Source organism: Cinclus cinclus, chromosome 1, assembly GCF_963662255.1.
Source record: "Cinclus cinclus chromosome 1, bCinCin1.1, whole genome shotgun sequence".
Taxonomy (NCBI): domain Eukaryota; kingdom Metazoa; phylum Chordata; class Aves; order Passeriformes; family Cinclidae; genus Cinclus; species Cinclus cinclus.
The window spans coordinates 117965565-117986223 of NC_085046.1; the positions used below are offsets into that span (position 1 = coordinate 117965565).

General features: G+C 36.2%; 1 protein-coding gene across 1 annotated transcript in view; it reads right to left on the reverse strand.

The window, feature by feature from the left end:
- ARFGEF1 (ADP ribosylation factor guanine nucleotide exchange factor 1) overlaps nucleotides 1-20659 on the reverse strand; it is an 84477-nt gene that overhangs the window by 39194 nt on the left and 24624 nt on the right. The window contains exons 2-9 of the mRNA XM_062502184.1: nucleotides 17929-17959; nucleotides 13859-14015; nucleotides 12675-12821; nucleotides 5940-6119; nucleotides 4971-5244; nucleotides 4358-4471; nucleotides 3533-3696; nucleotides 2314-2447 (exon numbers count right to left, since the gene is read on the reverse strand). Coding sequence (XP_062358168.1) covers nucleotides 2314-2447; nucleotides 3533-3696; nucleotides 4358-4471; nucleotides 4971-5244; nucleotides 5940-6119; nucleotides 12675-12821; nucleotides 13859-14015; nucleotides 17929-17959 — 1201 coding nt within the window. The remainder of the gene's footprint in view (nucleotides 1-2313; nucleotides 2448-3532; nucleotides 3697-4357; nucleotides 4472-4970; nucleotides 5245-5939; nucleotides 6120-12674; nucleotides 12822-13858; nucleotides 14016-17928; nucleotides 17960-20659) is intronic.

Sequence of the window (20659 nt, forward strand, 5' to 3'; positions counted from 1 at the left end):
TTAATTAAAAAAAAAAGTAACTACAGTCTAGCTGAAGTCAAAAATGCTAATTAATATTAAGTTTGCAAATAAACTCAATTATTTCTGCCCAATAAAGTAGGATGGGGAAATCAATCTGCAGACATTTTAAACTCAAAATACAATTCCAACAGCACACTTTTCCTCTGAAGATGCTTTAATAAAGAAAAAGTCAGTCAAACTGAGTGAGAAACTTGTCCCTCACATTTCTCCTAATGGGTTACAGGTCAAAGTCAATGCAAAACTGCTCTCTGTAAGAGAATTTTAAGAAAATGCTTGATGCTCTTACTGCATGGAAGCTGACATAATCACTTTTGATGCAAAAGGCTTGGTTTTGTATTTCATACCAGGTACCAGGTGTGCAGACAGCACATGACCAGACCATACTTTGTGATGGAATGTAAGAATTTAAATATGAGAAGAACTTCAGTCATAAATAAAGTATTAAATATTGCCTACTTCCAGCAAGCATCAGCTCCCACCTGAAATTATGACATGCTGACTTTAACAATTTTGTATGATGTGTAAAGCCTACTTAACTTAGAATAGGTTTAAGGTAAAAATAAAAAGCAGCAAACAAGCCTTTGAGCTATATTTCACCCCCATATTATTTTATTCCAGAAAAAAAGGAAACAAAGACATTAACCAGGTTCCCAGAAAGCAAAATGCTGATCTTAACTCCCAGACTTGTGATTTTAAGCAAAAGCTTCAAGTTCAGCTACCTAAAATCAAAATATATTTTTGTTACAGACTTCATAACAAATTTCATTGAAAATAAGATTTTTGAAGAGGCAGATATGACACTCAAAATGCCACAGATATCCTACACTTCCTCTTCCAATTACAGCATTTTTCTAAGAGTTCAAAAGGCCATCAATGCCTCAGGATGATAAATTCTACTGATAAATTCTAGGCACTTCTCCAAATATGGGATAGCTTCAAATAAATTCACAGTGAATTTTTGTTTCCCTAAATGCCTTTTTCTCCAATTTGTTTTGTATGAAGAGCTTCACCAGTTCTAATATAAATGTCAAGGACTCCATGCATTCAGATGGGATTCTCCAAATGCCTCAATAGCTATTGCTGCTCTTGCAAGGGGAGTTAATCCATTAAATCCTTTAATAAATTGACAGCTTTAGTCTCAAGAGTATTAACAAAAAACACAGGATTTTCATGGCATTTCCTGGAAGACAATTCTCAGAAATGGTGAGAAAAACCCTCACGCCTCAATCTTCTTTCTCTAATGTTCTGACTTTCCATAGTACATTGCTAGAAAATTAAAAAAAACATTTCTAGACTAAACTTTCAAACCCTCTTGATTACATCATATCTTTACAGCTTATTTAAGTTACCTGCTTTAAAAGTTAAGACTTGTAACGGTAAAGCTGATTTTATTTTGAAGAATACCAGCCCTTTCACTGTCATCTGAAATCACACTACAGTTTCAATTTGATCTCTTAACACTCCTTAGAACAAAAAAGCACTCCTCTTGAAAATTATTAGCAATCGTTCCTAATGTGCAAATGAAATGTACATTATATGCATATAAATCCAAGGTCAGAAAGCAAACCTTTCGCCTGACACTCAAATTTAATACTGTCACCCATCCACAGAGCAGACTCCATTATTTGCTTTCCTACCAGCAATTCTATAAATGAAACTGAAGACATGGTATCTTCAGTCAGAAGAAACAGCCAAAGAAAATCTTTGTTACCAAACATTTGTGTTTTGATTAAGTAGGCTGACAGAAGAGTCCAACCTGCACAAAAGAATGAAATGCTGTATTGTGAATTTATCATAACCAGTTGTCAGGTCCGGGTGAGCAACTTATATTGAGATGAAGTAGAGCTGAGGATGTGTACTGGATACACAAATGTGCTGTTTTCAGCTGTGTAGAGTTAATTTTCTTCCCAGTGGCCAGTACAGAGCTATGTCTTGGATGGAGAGCAAGAGTGAAAGAAATTATAGGGCATAACCAGCACAGGTTACAAACTTAGAAGGTACTAAAAGCAGAACAATGTGAGCAAGACCAGAAATACCTGATGATCCTCTATACAAACCCCTCTGAAAGGCATTATAAACAGCAACTAGAAAGAACACGTACTTATAAAAGGGTAAGTGTGAAGAAACTTCTCAACAGGTATACAAAAGATGCATTAAAACATCCAAGTACCTTTCCAAAGTTTCTAGGTTCTTTACACCATACTGTTAGTTTCTCGGTAACAGACTCACAAAAACATTTAAGTAATTTATTTTTATTGTTAGATTCATTCGGAAAACTTAAATTCTACTTACTTTGGATCTGGTGGTCCATCAGACAAGGGCTTCATAGAGAGTTTACACAGTGACCTGAATACAAGGAAGGCATCCTTTTGTAAAATGTGGGAAAACTTAGCACCAGGGGTAGGTCCTGAAGAATTTCCAGATTCCTAAGGAAGTTAACATATTTCAGTATTCCATTGTGCATTAGCAGGGTGTGTAGGGAAATCCCCACCTCTGAGCAATAAAAAGTTAATATATTATACAAATACAACCAATTCACTTCAGCTTTATGGTCTCAAGATTAAAAAAAAAAAAACTTTCTGAAGTCCAGTTGAAATGGAAGCTACTACTAAAAACTGCCTACTCAGTAAAAAGTCAGAATTATTTAAAGCAAAATTAGGTAGGTCAAGTTTAAGTAAGGTAATTTGCAGTGAACTGCTACCAGGCACTTTCAGTAGGTAACTAGTTTAAAAAGACCCAAACACCTGACATTTTAATAGAGCATGAATAGTTACCTATCTGTTGCCAGATATATTTGTTAAAATTTCTATGGTACAATAAACACCCCTATTACTAAGTTCTTGCAATTCTGTATTATTGTTCCATACATAAGCAAAATATTTAATGTTAAGTCTTCTATTTGTATGGCCTATGAGACTGTAAATTTTTGAACTTAAAATTATTATTCTCGAACCTAATTACTCAGTGGAGTCTGACAGCAGATATACTTGGTCAGCTGACAAATGTACATGTCTCATATAACAGAGGGAGAGTATTTTTACATTTATTTTGTTAATGAATATCAAATCCTCCCAGACATGCAACTCTTGATCTAAAACCACTGCATTAAGATCATGCTATCATCTTGAAATTTCTATTTATTGTTTGAAAAGAGCACACTAAAATTAAACAGGCACATGTATAATTTGCTATATGTTTCACTATGTATACTGAATACTAGTCTTACAGTTTCTCAGGAATACTTCACAAAACAGGAAACTGAGTTCTCTTAAACAGTGAACTCCATGGGACAACTGAAAACACGTCGGGATAAAAAAGACATCACATACAACATTTTTTCAGGTAAGTTTCATCAAATAGTGCATTGAAGTGGAGTAACATGACTTAATTCTTGAAACTCATCTCAGTAACCTCTCTTATGGTTTTATGGAATCACTCTGCACAAGCGTTGGGCAACACTTAAAACATAATTTTCTTTTTTTAGTGTTTCCTAATTTATGTCTGCCTGTACCTGAGTGTCATTGGAAGAGACAGATAATCTGTCATCGGGTAAAGATGGTGTATAAGCAACAGAAATAGGAGTCCCTGGAATTCCATTTGCCTGAATGTTTTCACTGTCACTGCCATCCTCTAATGATACAGTTGTGCCATCACCACTTGCAGTCCCTTCCACATCTATAAGAAAATAAGTAAAAATTATTAACAAGCATTATATGACATTAAAAATTGAAAAGAGCTTCTAAAACCAACATTTAAATACTTAAAAAATCATAAGGAGGAGCTTAAGACAGAATTTACATGGCACTACAGAACTACGAAAATTGCAAATATTCTTAATTCCCACTAATGAGAATTACAGTGAGAAATTTCCTTATAACTTCACATTGACAGGGTCGGCACCCTATCAAGTTTCCCAGAAGAACTGGTATGGGACATGACTCACAAGTCCGATAAACAATTTACAACAAACTGAAAAATATAGTGAGACACTGATATTACAGAGAGGGACACATTTCTGAAGAATGTTCACACAGAAACAAAATAAAATAATAATTAAAAAAACAAAACCAAAAAACCACCAAGAATCTGTATTTTAAAATAACATTAGTCTCAACAGAGTGTAAATACAGAGTGTAAATCAATGTATGAAATCCTGTCCATTTTACTGTTAAATAATGCACAGCTAAGGTCTGACAACACAACTGTCTTCTCTAGCATGTAAAGCACATTTAAATGTAGATAAATTTTAATCAAATATTTGAAAGTGGCAATATAATTCTTAAGGTTAAGAACCAGAACACAGTTGCTGTTGACTAGACAGATACTAATACAATACCTCCAACTACTATGTTCACCATTTCCTGCACAATACTTTCTACAATTTCTTGTGCCTTCTCTTCACACTCATTGCTATCACCATCATATGTTCCTCCATCAGCTTTAGAAAGATCTTTATAAAGAAACATAAACACAAACAAGTATTAATGAGAAACCCCGAAATTAAGAAGGTATTTTGTTTGAACTTAATATTTCAGAATAAATGTTTGGATACTTCAAAAATAGGTATTTGCAAAATATAAGAATTTCAGTGGTTAACCTGTAAACAGCAATTACTCTATAGGCCTATGCCAACAAAACACATCAATTTTGTATCTTCACACATATTAAAACACTGAAAACTTCAGGTTTTGAGATGCTGTTCTCAAAAACTGTCAAAGTATTACACAGACGCAAAAAGGAATTTTGGATACAGACTCCTACAGAGTGTAGGACTTAAGTATGCTCTTGAGGGACAGTGATAACAAGGACAAATGGGCATTTTGCATTACTAAACTACTTGAAAACTTACACCTTACTCCAGATTTGGGATAGAGAAAAAAGACAATCCCCAAGCCCTTGTTTTCACAGACCTTTTCCCTCCCACCATGAAACAAATACACACTGATTACTTTCTGCTGCTGTGGCTTGGTCAGCTTCTGTCTGCTCATTTTCAGCACTAGAAATGTCAGATCCATTTTCTGCCTCAATATCTTCTTGAAGGTTCTTGTCCACATCGTTTGTGCTGTGGTCAAGCTCTCTCTCATGGTCTTTGGACAACTGATCAGCCTGTGTTGGAATATGTCTCAGCTGAGGTGATTCAGGCTCATGATGGCTTACTGGAGATTGCTGGAGATGGTGTTGTTGTCTGTGTCTTTCCTTTTCCATCTGTTTGGCTTCCTGAAGCTAAAAAAGCATTGTAAACACACAAGAAATTCACTATCAAAATAAAACAATAAGATATATGCACTATTTTATAAAGATGATACCTCTATTGTCTCTGCTTACACAGCAACAGTTTAAGAATATGCACCTTTAATTATAAATAACTTCAGTATCATGGGATAATCCACTGCAAGAGGGCTGCTTCCCAATTAGCACATAGCTCACACCTTCACTGTCAAAGAAGGGATGACTACGCTAGACAGAACCAAGAGTTGTCTGCCTGCCCAATAAGGAAGCTCAGGGAGTAGATGTGACAATAAACAAGGAGTGGTTGGAAAAACATCAAGGCAAACGTTTTTTGTGGTCCCTTGTTCTGGAATCCCCAGAAAGGGAAGAATTTATTTGACTTGTCTAATGGATTATGACAACATGCGAAGTCAAACCATAGCAAGATGTCCTTTGAGGTAAATACATCAATTAAATATAGCAGACCACTATGAGAAGTTTAAAACCTGTACACCACCCCCACCACCAAAGTCCATATTTTCCACCTACTTCAGAGTGCAAAACACAAGAAGAAAAATGCCAAATACCAGGTATTTTTCTCCAAAGTACCCAAGTTAGAAAATCCAAAGAGCATTAATAATGATGAAACAAGTCTCAAGCTGGTTTGCTTTCAAGAAGTAGTTTTTAGACAAAGATACTGAGATACTCACTGCTTGATTTTCCATACGTGCAAAAATGACATTCAGCATTTGTGTTAGAGTGGCCTTGGCTGTAGTTTGATTTATAAGATTTTTGCTTGCTAGGTAGATATTGTAACATGTTCTTACAGCCTGTAGTACTGTTCCTTCGTGGATTTCTATATGTTGAGATGTTACTGCAGTGAGCAAAGCCTAAATAAACACACACACACATATACATTTACCAGTCAAAACTTTTATCAAAAAGTCTGCAAATTAATAAATACCAAAAACTGGATTACTTCTACAATATATCTAAATATGTATCCTGAACAGTACTTTAGTTATGTTTTCCCACATACTCTTGTGGCCATATTGGAAAACCGTATTTACCACTTATATTAAACTGAGTGTTTTTAACCAACATATCTAAGAATTACATGTTTCATAGCATCTAACAGCAAGAAGTAACCAGTGGAGCCACAGGAGAAGTAACTAATAGAAGCCATTCTCAAATCTTCTAGACATAAAACAGGAACAGACTATCTGCTAAAGCCTGGAAGGGAAGCCAAAGTGTCCAAAAGTTGTTTTAGAAATAAATGTGAATGTGATAAACAAAGACCGAGCATGAGATTAGACAGCTATATGAAGACAACTGCCCTTTGTGACACCTTTTATTTTGGTAGATGCTAGAATATTGTGTTGCTTCCTATGTAGAAATTCACTTATTTCTTCCTATTTGCGCTAATATCCGCTTCTTTTTTAAAAAAAAAAAGCACATAAGCCTCTGAAAGACCAGGTAACACAGAAGAAAGGAACAAATTAACTTCATGTGAGGCAGAGGCAGGCTGGATTAAAGAGCAGAAATAGAGGCAGATGAAACCTGAGGACAGGGTTTGAAAACACTGTCAGAGGTAAGTGTTGGACAGTGGTAAGAAAGGGGGAAGAGCCTGGTTTGCAATAGTTTATATCCATCACTGTAATCCAGTAGAAGGAATGAGGCAATTTTGAGCATTAATAACTTTGACAGTTTTAATTTAATGAGATGGTTAGGGTAAGAAAAAAAGTAACTGGAAGCACTGGAAATCTCCTACTTTTTAAAATTTATCACAGTTAAAAACAAAAGTTATTTCAAGTGCTGAGTAATTTACTAATCAAACCACACCTCAAATCTCTTACTGACATTGTCAGAACTTCTATACATGCAAGGCATCAAAAAGTGGAGAACTAATACCCATCACTCACTCAAACCCCTTAAAAAGTAGTATCAGTCACTCCTGAAAACAAGCTGAACAAGTGGATGCCAGGCATAAACAGCTATTTTTTCCAAACCACTACTGTCTGGACCCAATATAGTATATATTCAGATTTAGTTAACATTTCTTTCATTCAGTTGCAAATTATACTACTGACATGTACACACACACATGCTTAATACACCAGTTTAAGAACAATTTACAATTTTTGAAAGGTGTAGGGGGATCCAGTCTCCAACTCTGGTTCTAGTGATGTCATTCATAAAGCTGCTCCTTCTGTGGAGAAGGACACCTTCTGTGTCCTTAAATTTGGACAAGTAAGAAGCTGATATTTGAAAATTCAATTTTAACTTCCAACTCAGTTCAGTGAAGTCTTACAATGTTTTTTCTCCCTCAACTTTTAATAACAGAAAATAGAGCCAGCTAGTGAAGTGACAAGGCTACAGACAGATTATCTGCTCTTTTGTTTTAACTAGTTTAACAGCTCGAATTTCCTAAGATTTTTCAGTATGTTTGTTATGAATAGTAGAGCCTGGTTTTTTTTCACACCACATTATTAGAGGTGCAGAGGCAAAGAAATGCTTCAAACACACACTGAGACATACTTCCTTAATATATTAATCCAAATTCACTGAATAGTATTTTCCATGCAGCCTGAGGAATCAGTCTTTCTACAGGGCATCTCCCTGCAGATATCAAACTACACAAGAGTTTACAGAGCTCTTGATAGTCACTTCTTTGGATTTCTTTCCTTCCCAGGCACTAGATACGAATCTTAATGACTACCATACACATTTGCAAACCGATAACCATTTTTAGCTTTGATCTCTTGCTAGTATCTTCCATCTTCCTTACAATTTAGAGTCATCCTCAGGCTACTGGTCGTTCTAACTTCACATCTCAGTGCCATTTCTCTTCTGCTGGTATGCCAATCCAGCAGAAATATGAGAACAAATGCAAGACAGAAAATATTTTACAATTACTTTCTGAACATCCTTTCCTCTTGAGAGCTTCTGTCTAGGTCTCGATTTGATTATATGCCCTAGACAACATTACCTGATTCTCTATCATAGAAGAGTACATCATTATCACAATGGCATGACAGCTAACCCTGAGAAACCACACATTATGATCAGGAGTGGCAGTACTGCTCCTCTGAAACCCTTGTGAACTCACATGCTAGAAAAATGAACTCTTCCTCTACTCCAGATGAGTAGAGGACAATCACCTCAGCCCCTAGTTGAAGCAGGAGAACTCAAAATCTGAAACTGCTACACAACACATCCTTGAGAGATGGACTGACAAAAGCTCTGCCTGCCTCCCAGCCACACACTCTTACATTACAACAGGTCCACCTGTACTATTTTAACAGCAACTCATCAATACAAGTAAAAATCACAGAAAACAAAAGCACCCTCAGGTGGTTCTTTGGTATTTGGTTTTGGGGTTTTGTTTATTTTAAAAATCATTTCTGGAGATGCAGAATATTAAATGCTTGCTAGGACAAAGGATGGGGAAAAGTCCGGGAGCAAAGCCTGGACAGGAAAATAGCACTCTGCAGAGATCAGAACAGCAAGCTACTCTTATGGAGTCACAGCACTACACTGATCTTTTGTACCACATGAAGTTTTGCTGCTCAAGGCTTTTTGTAACTGAGTTCCCCCTCCTTCTGGTTACACTTAGCTCATCTGCTACCACAGTATCTTCACTGTGAGCTAATAAATAAAGAAACCAGAAACGCCTAGTTTATTTACTCCTCCCCTTTGCTGTTTTTCAGAAACAGAAGGAAATCTTTGTGAAAGGTTAGCACCAGCTCAAAGCTTTCTTTGTCACAGCCTGCAAAAACACCAACAGACACAACAAGCCTTCCTTGCCCTGAAACTACTGGCTACCATCCTGACTGTAAGCTTGTTTCTTTATGCTCTCCCTCCAGTCCTTCATGCTTATTGTTCTGTGTTTGGGAAAGACCCTGCCGTTCTGTGCTGCCACCTACTTACTATAAAGCTTTTTAAAAAACAAACAAACAAACAAACAAACAAACAAAAACATGCAAAAAAAAAAGCTCAAATAAAGCTTATTTGCTTTTATAAAAAACCACTGGATGGCTTTGGGAAATGAGAAAAATCTCCAGGATAACTTCCTGAGTTATAGATTATTGTATCTTTTTGTGACACCCACAGTACTTTTTCTTTTAGCCTGAAGCACATTTGCCAAGTGAATTTTCTATTATTTAAAACAAATGCAATTAGATCAGTTCAGGAAGTATCATGCTTTGTGAGGCAAAACAAATGTAATTTTAAAAGTAAACTAAATTAACAATAATCCTCTACTAAAAATATCCAGCATCCATCTATAACTCAACTTTTGATTCCTCTCACACTGAATATTCTGTAAGAACAGACGGTTACAGCAAAATAATGTGACTGTAACGGGAGGAAAATTTTCAATTCAGGGTCATTTTTTTCTTCCTCTCAGCCAACTCTGATCATCTTATTTTTGGAAGATTTATGACACAGGACAGCTGTCATCTGATCAGCACCAGCTTACTTTGTCTTAATTTTGTAATTCAGTTGCCTGGAAACTCTCAAGTACTTGGAACAGCACATGAAACACAGTAGCCCTAGCTCTTCTCTCTAGTGTGTATTAGCTACTAGAACCACATAGTTTTGTTTCCTTTGAGAGGGTCTACAGGGTTATTTTCAGTAATATTTTTTTTTAAGTGAACTTGAAGTCCCAACATTTACTTATCACAAAATAATGTGTTAATATGGACTGACTTGTGAAAAAACACAGGAAACTGAACTCCTTAAACCACAGAACAACTAATATATATCAAATGACCTTAACAGATAAATAATTTTTGAATTTAAGTGACACTAAAAAAAAGTCACTAAATAACTTTTCAGACTACAGCTATCAAGCACAAATAACAATCTTTCTCTGCCAAACACTAGTATGTTAAGTACCTAGATAATGGTATATACTTTCCATATGGCAAACCAAGGAAAGAAAACAAACGAGCATAAACAGTTGGTATTATGTTCAATCCTGCCTCCTCATCCCTATTCCTACTTTACAGACAAGAAAGGAGTTTTGCCATAGTTTTAGTTCTTCAGGCACCAAAAGGCCAGAAGAAATGTAAACAAAACTTCAAGTAAGACCTCTGCAACTGTCAGTACAAGTCTGCACTCACACATCACAAATGCCACAGCAGCCATAGGAAAGCAAGCCTGGAGGCAGAAAGATTCAATCAAGGGATGTTATTCACACAATTTGAATAATTAATTTAATTATTATAATTACAGTTATAATTATATAATTTTTAATTCCATCAGCAGTCTAATTACTTGCATTGTTTCTGCCACAACAATCCCCACCACAATAACTACACAAGAAAGTTGCGTGGCTTCACATCAGAATTACACCAAATCAAACTAAATTACAAGGGAAAGGAAGGAAAAGGCCAATTTCCCAGGCTGGTTCATTACAGTCTGTAGATGAAGAACAAGGGCATTACAGAAAAGAAGAGAAGGGAACACGCAAGCGATAGGAGCAGAAAAGTTACATTGGTTTCTATCAAAACTACTGGTGGATATGACTCTATAGCTTAGATAACTAAAAAAAAAGACAAAATACACTTCTTGGTGTCAGCAAGATTATTTCCTTGGTAGTCAGCAGAAAGGTATTTTCAGAATGTCTACGTGGCTCTGGTAGCTGGGAACTGGCTTAAGATGACTCCATCCCTGGAAAGCCACCCAGCAATCAGGAAACTTGCGCCGCCCTCTGATGGCTCCCAGATCCCAGAGCAAGGGCAGCATGCTATGCAAGTGCAACCCATTCTACAGAACCAAGACAATCCTCCAGAGAGGAAGGCGTCTAAGTGATCAAAGTTCTCAGCTTTCACTGTGGTGTTGGTGAAGCAGCTGCCCTGTGGGAGTGCTGCTTATGTTGTGGGTAACAGCCTGGGAACACCAACACAAAAAAGCAGGAGATCCAGGTCCGCTGCCTTCTATGTCCCTGACAGAACTAAAATTCTTCAGACAACATACTAATAATCACCAGAACCACAGAAAAGTCTAAAAAGATATATGATCCATCTTTCAAATCAGACTGGAGAAGCAGGGTCCACTTTCATCCCAGAACTGAAGAGTTATGTGGCCTACAAGGATATGATGGACTTAGCAGTTCCATTATTCTTAGAAAGTCAAAATTCTGGTCTTTGCCAAGGTTATTTAAAATTTTCAAGCTTTTTATGGTATTCACTGTATTCGACAAAGATGGAGTCAAAACAGTACTCTCCACCTTCCCAGTTGTTGTAACATGGCAATTATCTACATCTAAACAGCAAAAATATTAAGGCACTGAGTGTACACATTAAACGCATTTTATGATTGTTGAAGAATTTACTTTCTCCAATCTTCTCCTGAACAGAAGGAATATTAGCTCTTAAAACCCCATCAGGCAGGGAGGACTGGAATAAGAAAGCATTCAGAGAGACAGCATTACAGTAAGAGAGAGTTATAATAGTTTCAGCTGCTGAAAGTTTAAATCAATAAAAACTTCCCTTTGCAGGATGAAAACTGTCTTAAAACGCTTGGGCAAAACAATACAACAAATCTAGAAAACAGCAGCATGAACCAACATTTGAAACAACTACCTGCTGGAGAAGTGGAGTGCAAAAAAGAACAGAGAAGGATTGAGCTATGAAAAAGAGAAGAACTAACTACATTCTTTGCATTAATACAAGTAAATACAATCTGCAAGAAATGCCAATGCCTCAGGATACACATACACAAGATTATGAGATAACAAACACTCAATTTCTCTTAACTAACTTCAATTGTATTCTTCACTGCTGTTCATCATCACAGCCATTCAAAGACTGCTGTTACAGGAGCAGGGTACAGCATTTTCACTAGGCAGCTAAATTCTAGTACTTGGCACAGTAATTTCCTGAAACAAACACCCATAATTAATGGCTGCAATCAGAGAACAGGTTCCCCAGAAACGTTTGTACAAACTCCACATGCAACATTTATATAAGCTGTGGAAACAAACCCTGGACCTCCTTCAAGCAAAAGTGTATGACACAGCAGTACAAAGCTACCATGTTAATGTCCAGCTGCCAGGTCTAATTGCTTTTCATAAACAAATTCCAAAATGGATTTTAGAATCTGCTGCTTAATTACCATTTCCCACACTGGGAGTGCAGGATTGTTTGACAGTAATTCCTCACAATTAGAGGCTCCACAGGTCTGCTGTGAATGAATTTCACCCAGAGGTCTATGTACAAGATTTAAGGGCACAAGCGTAAGTTCACCCAAAACACAGTGGGAGAAATAAGGGGAAGGGCACAGGATAGGGAGTTTCCATCTCCAAGAAACAGGATGAAGAAGATATTTTAACACTACCATGACATTTACAAATTAAGCACTTCTGCTTTTGAACTCTGAGGTCAAGAATGTCTTCCTGCTGCCACCACTATAAATACAGGAAGTATGAAACATGTTACCTTTATTATTTGTAGCTGAACCCCTTCATCTGTCTGAGGGCCTTGAAAACAGCCACATATTGTCTCAATAATTCTATCAATTAGTTTTTTTCCTGGAGCTGTACTGTCTGGAGCATTCCCTGTCAAGTGGCCATATGCTATAAGTTTCTGGAGAGAAGAAAAAAAAGCCATGTAAATAAGAGCTTTAAAAAATTAAGCTAGCTTTATAAATAAATCCACTTGATAGCTCTAACTTGCACAGAATAATTAAAACAGTACCTTTTATCCCATGTATCATAAAACATCAATGATTTTTTTTTTACATATCCTCCAGATTTATTCCATTTTCACTCAGCAACTGCTACACAAAGTTTGTCATCAAATTTAACATGAAAGGTTGTGTTCATCAGCTTACACTTTAAAACAAACAGGATTCTATAAACTAACCCACATCACAGAAGTCTTCATATGTAGTCAACACACAAATGGTTTTATACCAGATAAACCACCTGTAAATGCTTTTTATTTGAGCTACTAGCTAGTGTTCTATTTTTTAGTTTCTTCTGATTTTACATGTTCTAGTATCTTTTGCCTTCCCTCTGTCTTCAATATTTAGTAGTGGAATTCACAACAAAATTAGTAAAATCCTCTACTGAACACTTTAGGCACCAGAGTATTTGTAAAAGTCCCCATGCCACACAGAGTTGCATAGTGGTATTAGAGCAGGCCAGGCACACATGCCTGTAAACTGAGTTCACTGTTAGGATGCTATGGAGGAGTGAATGGCTAAATACAATGCTGCAGAATTTCTTCTGCAAACATTTCTGAAGCCTCAAGAGTTTTGAGAGACTAGACATCTCAAACTGAAAATATTTTACTGCAATTATAAATAGCATAAAATGAATTTGCTAATGCAATACCTGCTGTGTTAGCTCAACACACATTTAGACACATGAAAATAGGTAGCTGTACATAACAACCCAAACAGGTTAACCCAAACATATACACACAAAGAAACACACACATACACTTCATAATAAATAAGGCATAAATTCATCTTTCATGAGAAACACATTCTGCTTGATTGTGCATGCAATCAAGTAAAATAACAAAAAACCCATGATATTATTTATTACATATAACTGTACTTGCCCTCCAAAGCAATAGGATTTTACAGTTGATAGTTAAAACATCTTCATACAGACCTGTAAACAATCTAGAGACGTGCTGACAATCCTGGGGCACTTAGACTGGCATGCCAATTCAAATGGTAGGAAGTATTTGTCTGCTTCAATGAAGCTTGTCTTTGATTTCACAGGTGGAAGAGTGCTTGAACCAGACTTTGCTTCTCCATGAGGGGGACTAAACAGAATGACTGTATTAGAATGACTGAATGATAATAATATAATTATGTAATAGAGAATGACTGTATTATTACTGCAAAGTGATCACACAAATCGTTCTCACCACCACAGTGCTTACAAATAAAATAAAATATCAAGAAAATTAACATTAGGAAAGACTAACTTCTAACAACAGTAAATCGTAAAGCATTCTTAACACCTTTTATACTTCATGGTTCCTTTGTGGACCAAGCAAATTGATCCACTTGCACACTAAGGGGATATCCAGCAGTACCTACTGGTTTGGAAGCAGAAAGACTTGCTTCCTCTCAAATACCAAAGGACACTCCTTATGAGACTGGCAATAGCAACAAACTGAGCAAATAGAACAAAATGAGCTGAACCTTTACCGTAATCTCTGCTTCAGGTAACACCACTTAATTTTATAGCTGAGTGGTTACCAATGTGCCTCACTTGGTTAAATTATCTGAAATGACTAACTGTACAAAAGCAAGAAAATTATGAGCTGTTGAAGTTTTATTGTTTACAGCACTTTTAGAAAGGTAGTGCACATTAATACCACAAAAGGTTAATTATGGATGGGTTATTTTTCACTAATTTGAGTGCATCAATACAATTTGACTTTGGCTCAAAGCAAGATTTCAGATTTTTCATTTCACAGAATAACTCATCACCTTTACATAAAGCATTCCCAACCGTTTTTGTGCACACACAGATACCTTTAGATAAAAGGTAAACTACACTGTCTGACACAGGCCTGAGAGGAGTATTTAAAACAGTCATACTCTGCAGTGAAGGCTTACAGAATTCTTGCAGTTATTCAAATACATTTTTGGTAGAACAACTGCATTCAAATACAGCTCTCATGAATGCTGCTAATTAAAACAGATGCTTCAAGGAATACATTCAATTTCATGTTCCCTAAGTAGAATGAACTGTTAAGAGTTTATTATAAATCCAAAGCATGACTGCAGTCCCACGCATTATGGAACTGGCCACAAACTAATCAATATAAATTAGTTTCAGCTTTTCAAGGAGCAGGCTGGATTGTCCTTGAGATGATATCTGTCACCACATTCAAACAGATCTTGTTTAGGTTGCTTAAAAAGGGCACCCAAATTCTAAGTCTTAAGAGTGAGTAATTAGCATTAAGATGCTACTTTTTACTGACTACATCTCTTTTGAAGGTTTAAAAATTTATCCCTACACATTTATTTTTCCTGAAGAAGAGCAGAGGTTTGTTTTTTTGTTGGATGCCTAACTTTATTTATTGCCCTGTATTTTTTTGCTGGAAGCAAAGCCCTTTTGAACAACACCCTAATCAGATAAGTTGCAGGGGAAGTATATGATTCTTCTGTGTTCTTGCATCTCCCTGATATTCCTATAAAAGCTTTACTCTGAGGAAAGAAAGGGCAGTTATGTTTCTTATGTCTTATGACAAGACTGTTCCTCATCTAGTGATTATGTCCACTGAAACCATTAAAACTAAGTTTAAATGAGCACTCTGGAAATAAACCCAGAATTGTCAAAACATGGAGAAGACTATGGTGAGATTCCAAAAATGAAGAACTCATGCCACAGCAAGCTACTGCATAAGCCTGGAGCATCTCTAAATTTTCTTAATTTAAAGCCATTTTAAAATGGGCAAGATATTAACTATAGAAGATGATGCACATTTGTCTTTGGAAAAGCAACTCTGTAAGCTCCATCACATTGCTGATAATGCAGGGAGAGGAGAGAAACACAAAAGGACTTTTCTTAATGTCAGTGAATTGCTTCTAAATCCAGACACTACCCCAAAAACTTTCTTCTACCAAGGCATATATAAAGCATGGGAACTATGAAAAATGTTGATATTTCTGAATAGGCCATAGAGAAAGGCTCAGGTATGCATCAAATAATGGATTTGGAAAATTATTTTGGGAGCATTTGCTGTGCAATGGTTACATAAATCAGCTTGTACCTTTCTATTCCCTTTCCCTCCACCCCACTACCAAATACCAATTTTGTTTAAAAAACAAAGAACAGAACAAAACGAGCTGTTTTCTATGCAAAATTTCTGGAAAGTGGAAATGATCTATACTTCAGTTCATTCTAGGTTATCTGAGATCAGTTACCTTGAATAGGGACTGGAAAAAATTAAAGACTCATCATTAGAAATCCCTTATTAGGGTATCTGAATCTCAATTACAGAAGTAAGGAATTGAAAATAAATTAATAGACTAAGAAGTTTCTCTATTCTAGGGTCTAGAAAATCTGTGTTTTCTACTACACTAAACAATTTGATTCTACAGTAAGGATAGAGAAGTCCATTCACTATTTCCAAGTCCAGCAAAGCCTTCACAGCAGCAAAAGGCTACTGTCAAAATAAAGACAGCACCAAAGAAACCAAAATCTGTTTAGAAAATGCCTATAAGGAAGATAAGACATATACATTCTACCCCCCAAAAAAATCACAACTTCAGACATTAATAGGGCAGAAATTATGCACTTGAAGTTCAGAAATGGCTCAACTGTATTTATATAAATGATTTTAATTCTGTGGTCTCATTAGTTTCAGCATGGTATTGAACTACAGGACCGGCTATTACTTCTCCATATTCAGTGCAAATTCAGAACAAATATCTCTCAGTGAATATTTAACGTAAAGCATTTTTTTATCATGCTTCACAATGTGGACTTCTGCTTTATTCATACCACTCAAAGAAAAACCTATTATACATTCACATTATTACTTTCTGCCTGAGACAATCTTGTAGTGCTGGATGCAACATTTTCTTAACACTACATAAATATTAAATTTATTTTTACAATCTTACTGTGAGCTCATTGTATCAACTTCCTTTTTGCTGGAGGAAAGCAAAGCACAATTTCAATCAGAAACATCTACTAAGTTTTATGTGCCCAATTCAATAAGCTGCAAGACTAAATTTTTCAGCATATTTGATATATTAAGTTTTTCTTCACATCTCCTGAAACAAAGTTCCCACTGACTTTATTCCAGCTAGATGTGATTCTACTTTCCAAACCAAAATTGTAGATTTCTGATCAAATATCCAGGAGATGAAGCAGAAATCATTAGCATCCAACTGTGACAGCTGTAGTTTAAATGATATGCGCAGTAGTGAAATCCAGTTACAGGGCAGAACAGAGATCCCCAAGCACCCCTGCTTAAGAACACTTTCATCTTCAATTTTACCCACTGATCCAATTCTTACAACAAGTGGTATGAACAGTCTTCACCACAGGGCCCTGACTGAGAATTAGGAGCCTACACTGGATGAGGATCCTGTGGAACATGCAATTAAATAGCAATAACAGATCCCACAGCTTAGCAATACTTAGAAGTTTGTTGACAGCAAAAGACTGCTGAATGTCAATTTTCAGTTTTATCTTCACTTGTAGAACTGCCTTCACAAATCTACACCTATTCCCTAAAAAGGCCCTTTCCAAATACTATCTTTGCTAGTTAAATTACTTTTCTCTGCTCACTTCCACTTCTTCACCCTAATCTCCTCCCCTTGATCACTCACTTCAAGTCTTTTACCTGCATTCTTCCCCTTTCTCTGAATCTACTTCAAGGCTCTTCCACCAATACACTGAAAGAAATTTCTGTGCCATCCACCAAGATCTTTCCCAGCTTTGATCTCTATTTCCTATGCTCCCTGACCAGACAGTACCACCCTGCTCCCTCTAAGCTACTTTCTGCTGCTTCTCACAAGCCCTGTGCCTTGCACCAGAACAGCCAGTCACATAAAGCAGCACTATCTGTATGTTTCCAGATACCACCAACCACCCAAAATATGTAGAAAATGCTTTGCAGAGAGAGCCCAAACTCCCCAAGCAGAAAGTATGGCACATATTTGAAGGTGTTAAAAGCACTATACTTAATACAATGAACTTTCACATACCTTTGCTTTTCTGTTTCAGCCTTTATTTCCTCTGTAAAATGAAACAAAGGCATAGTTATAGAAATGGTATCAGAAGCACATATATAAAATTAAATAACAGAAAACTGCTGGAAAGCAAAACTATTTAGGCAAACATTTGAAACCAGGATTATTACAAAACAGAAAATCCATGTTTACAGTTTCATAAGTATCTCTACTCTCCACCTGCATTGATTGCAATGTAATCATAATTACTTTGCAAATCTATACTCAAATGCTTAAATGTGCATCCAGTCATGCCAGCTAAACACTATGACCCTGCAATGCTTCTGTGAAGACGCTGGCAGCTCTTTTCACAGCTGATGTATACAGAAATAGTAAGGAAAACACAAATATTATTCAGACCATTAATTTAACCATAAAGGATATAATATATATGCTACCTGACAAATATGGTTAATACAGAAACACAACCAATCAATCCACCAATATTAGTTCTTATATGAAATCTGAATGACCAATTACCAACCTTTGTTTTAAACAGTGTTAGATACCACAGTAACGACTAAGGGAGAGGAAAAAAGTCTGTAGTGCCTCTATTTCATACTATTTTAAAATATATTACAACAGAAGGATGAACAGTTGAATGCTTTTGGCAAACATTTTCTGCAATTTTTTTAACAATACATTTTCAAAATAATTTTAAATTACTGGAACTAATTTTAGGAAACATCTTTGATTCAAGATTACTCTTGTCTATTTTCTTATCAAGTTGCACGCTTAAATCATAGGGAATTTCATGAAGCCTAGGTTTTCCAGTGCTGAAGCAATATATAATTGAAATAAACTCTACAGGATCAAGAAAGAATATGTGTGTGTATTTTTAAAGAAATCTTCTCAGGAGATCTATTCCAACATCAAGTCCTATTCAAACATGTGAAACCATAATCAACTAAACCAAACATTTTACTTTGATTTTTGTGTACAGGCCTTGAACTAGTGACATGGATTGATTCTAACAAAAAACACACCAACTCAGTCTTTCAGACCAAGCTCCCATTCAGCAACAGCACACTTTCTGCATCCTGTCTTTCATTTACCATTTCACATGGTCATACTGATTCACTTACCTAACACGGGTTCTCATGCTTGGTATTTTATCACAAATCTCCAGTAACAAGTATATTTACTAACTGACTTTCCCAACATCAAGAGAACTGAACACAGGGAACGTACATCACCTTAAAACCTGTAACTTACTTCTGGCAAGATTGATGTTCATATTTACTAGCCCCGGGGGTTAGCAGGTCAGTGGTTCATCCCAGAAAGAGCTACTCCAGAAGCTGATCAAATCTGGGCTACCGAGGACTAGACAAAATATGAAAATAATTCCATATTCTAGACACTAAGCATTCCTTGGTAAGTAACAATAATAAGACTCATGGTCAGCAATGCTTCAGTAAAGTATACCTTCCTCCCAGATTATGACATTACAATTTTTTACTCACTTGAAGACAAATTCCTGACCAACAGAAAGGAGAAGAAACTCCTTTCCTTCCAGCATCTTCAGACCTTCCATTATTTTACCCACCACCTTAGCATTCACATCCAGGAACTCTGCACCCTGAGATAATCTGAAGTCTGTCCATCAAACAACATTATCAACCAACAGATAAAACTGAATGACTTCCAAGTTTAAAGTTTCCAACAAAACTGTCCAGAGGTAAGAAGCTTCTAGGAGTGTCACTCTAATTAAATGCTACTGTCATTTCAAGCAGCACTACCTAAGTCTATTAATGTGAAACCACTGATTTTATAACCTTTGTTAAATAAAAAGAAAGGTTCTGACAGTGGCAGATATAAATTATTTTTACAAGACTTAAAATATTTGTAATTGCAGAGAAGCATGATATGATGCTATTAGTATGAATGAGGTAACACAGAAGACTTGAACTTTACTTTTACCCTTGAGAATATTACTTTTACCCTTGAGAATAGAGAAAACCTAATTTCTTTCAATGTCTGATTGCTCCCTCTGCTCTCGACGTCAGAACACAAGATAATCACAGCACAATTTCATGGTCATGTATTAACCACATCCCGTAGGAATATTATCAGCAGAAAATCAGATTATAATAAAGGTAACTAACAATTCTCATGCTAGATAAATAATCTGTTAAAGAAAGATTAACCAAAACACTTACTGATGCATTCTTTTAAATGGGAAAAAGTAATCCCTGCAGAACTAAAAAGTAGCTAGAAAAGAAGCCAGGCTTGACAACATTCCTTAATTTGCCCTCCCTCTCTCCAAACCCACAACCAAAACTGCAACAGAGAGGATCTCAGAGCTGGAAAAGAATCAGAATCACCACCCCTTCTGGGAGGGAAGAAATAAAGCGGATGTAAGATGCTAAAACAGGGGATGACAACTGTAGGGAAGGACAACAAGTTCCTCTGTATTATCTGTTATGTAAACACAGAATTACTGTGAAAAACAGCTCAGATTACTCTACGGTACTGAAATGATCACGTGCCCTAAAATGGAACTAACTGCAATTATTTAAAAGTGCAGCAGAAATGACAAACCCCCTCAGAATTTCCCATTCACACAAAGCTCCAGAAGACCTCTTTATAGAATCCTGTGACCTCTATGACAGAATGAATGGAAATACATGAAGCTTTTGCACACCAAAGCTAGAGCTCATCACAGAGCTACAGTATTTTGCAGTTTTACAATGGTATGCATTAACTG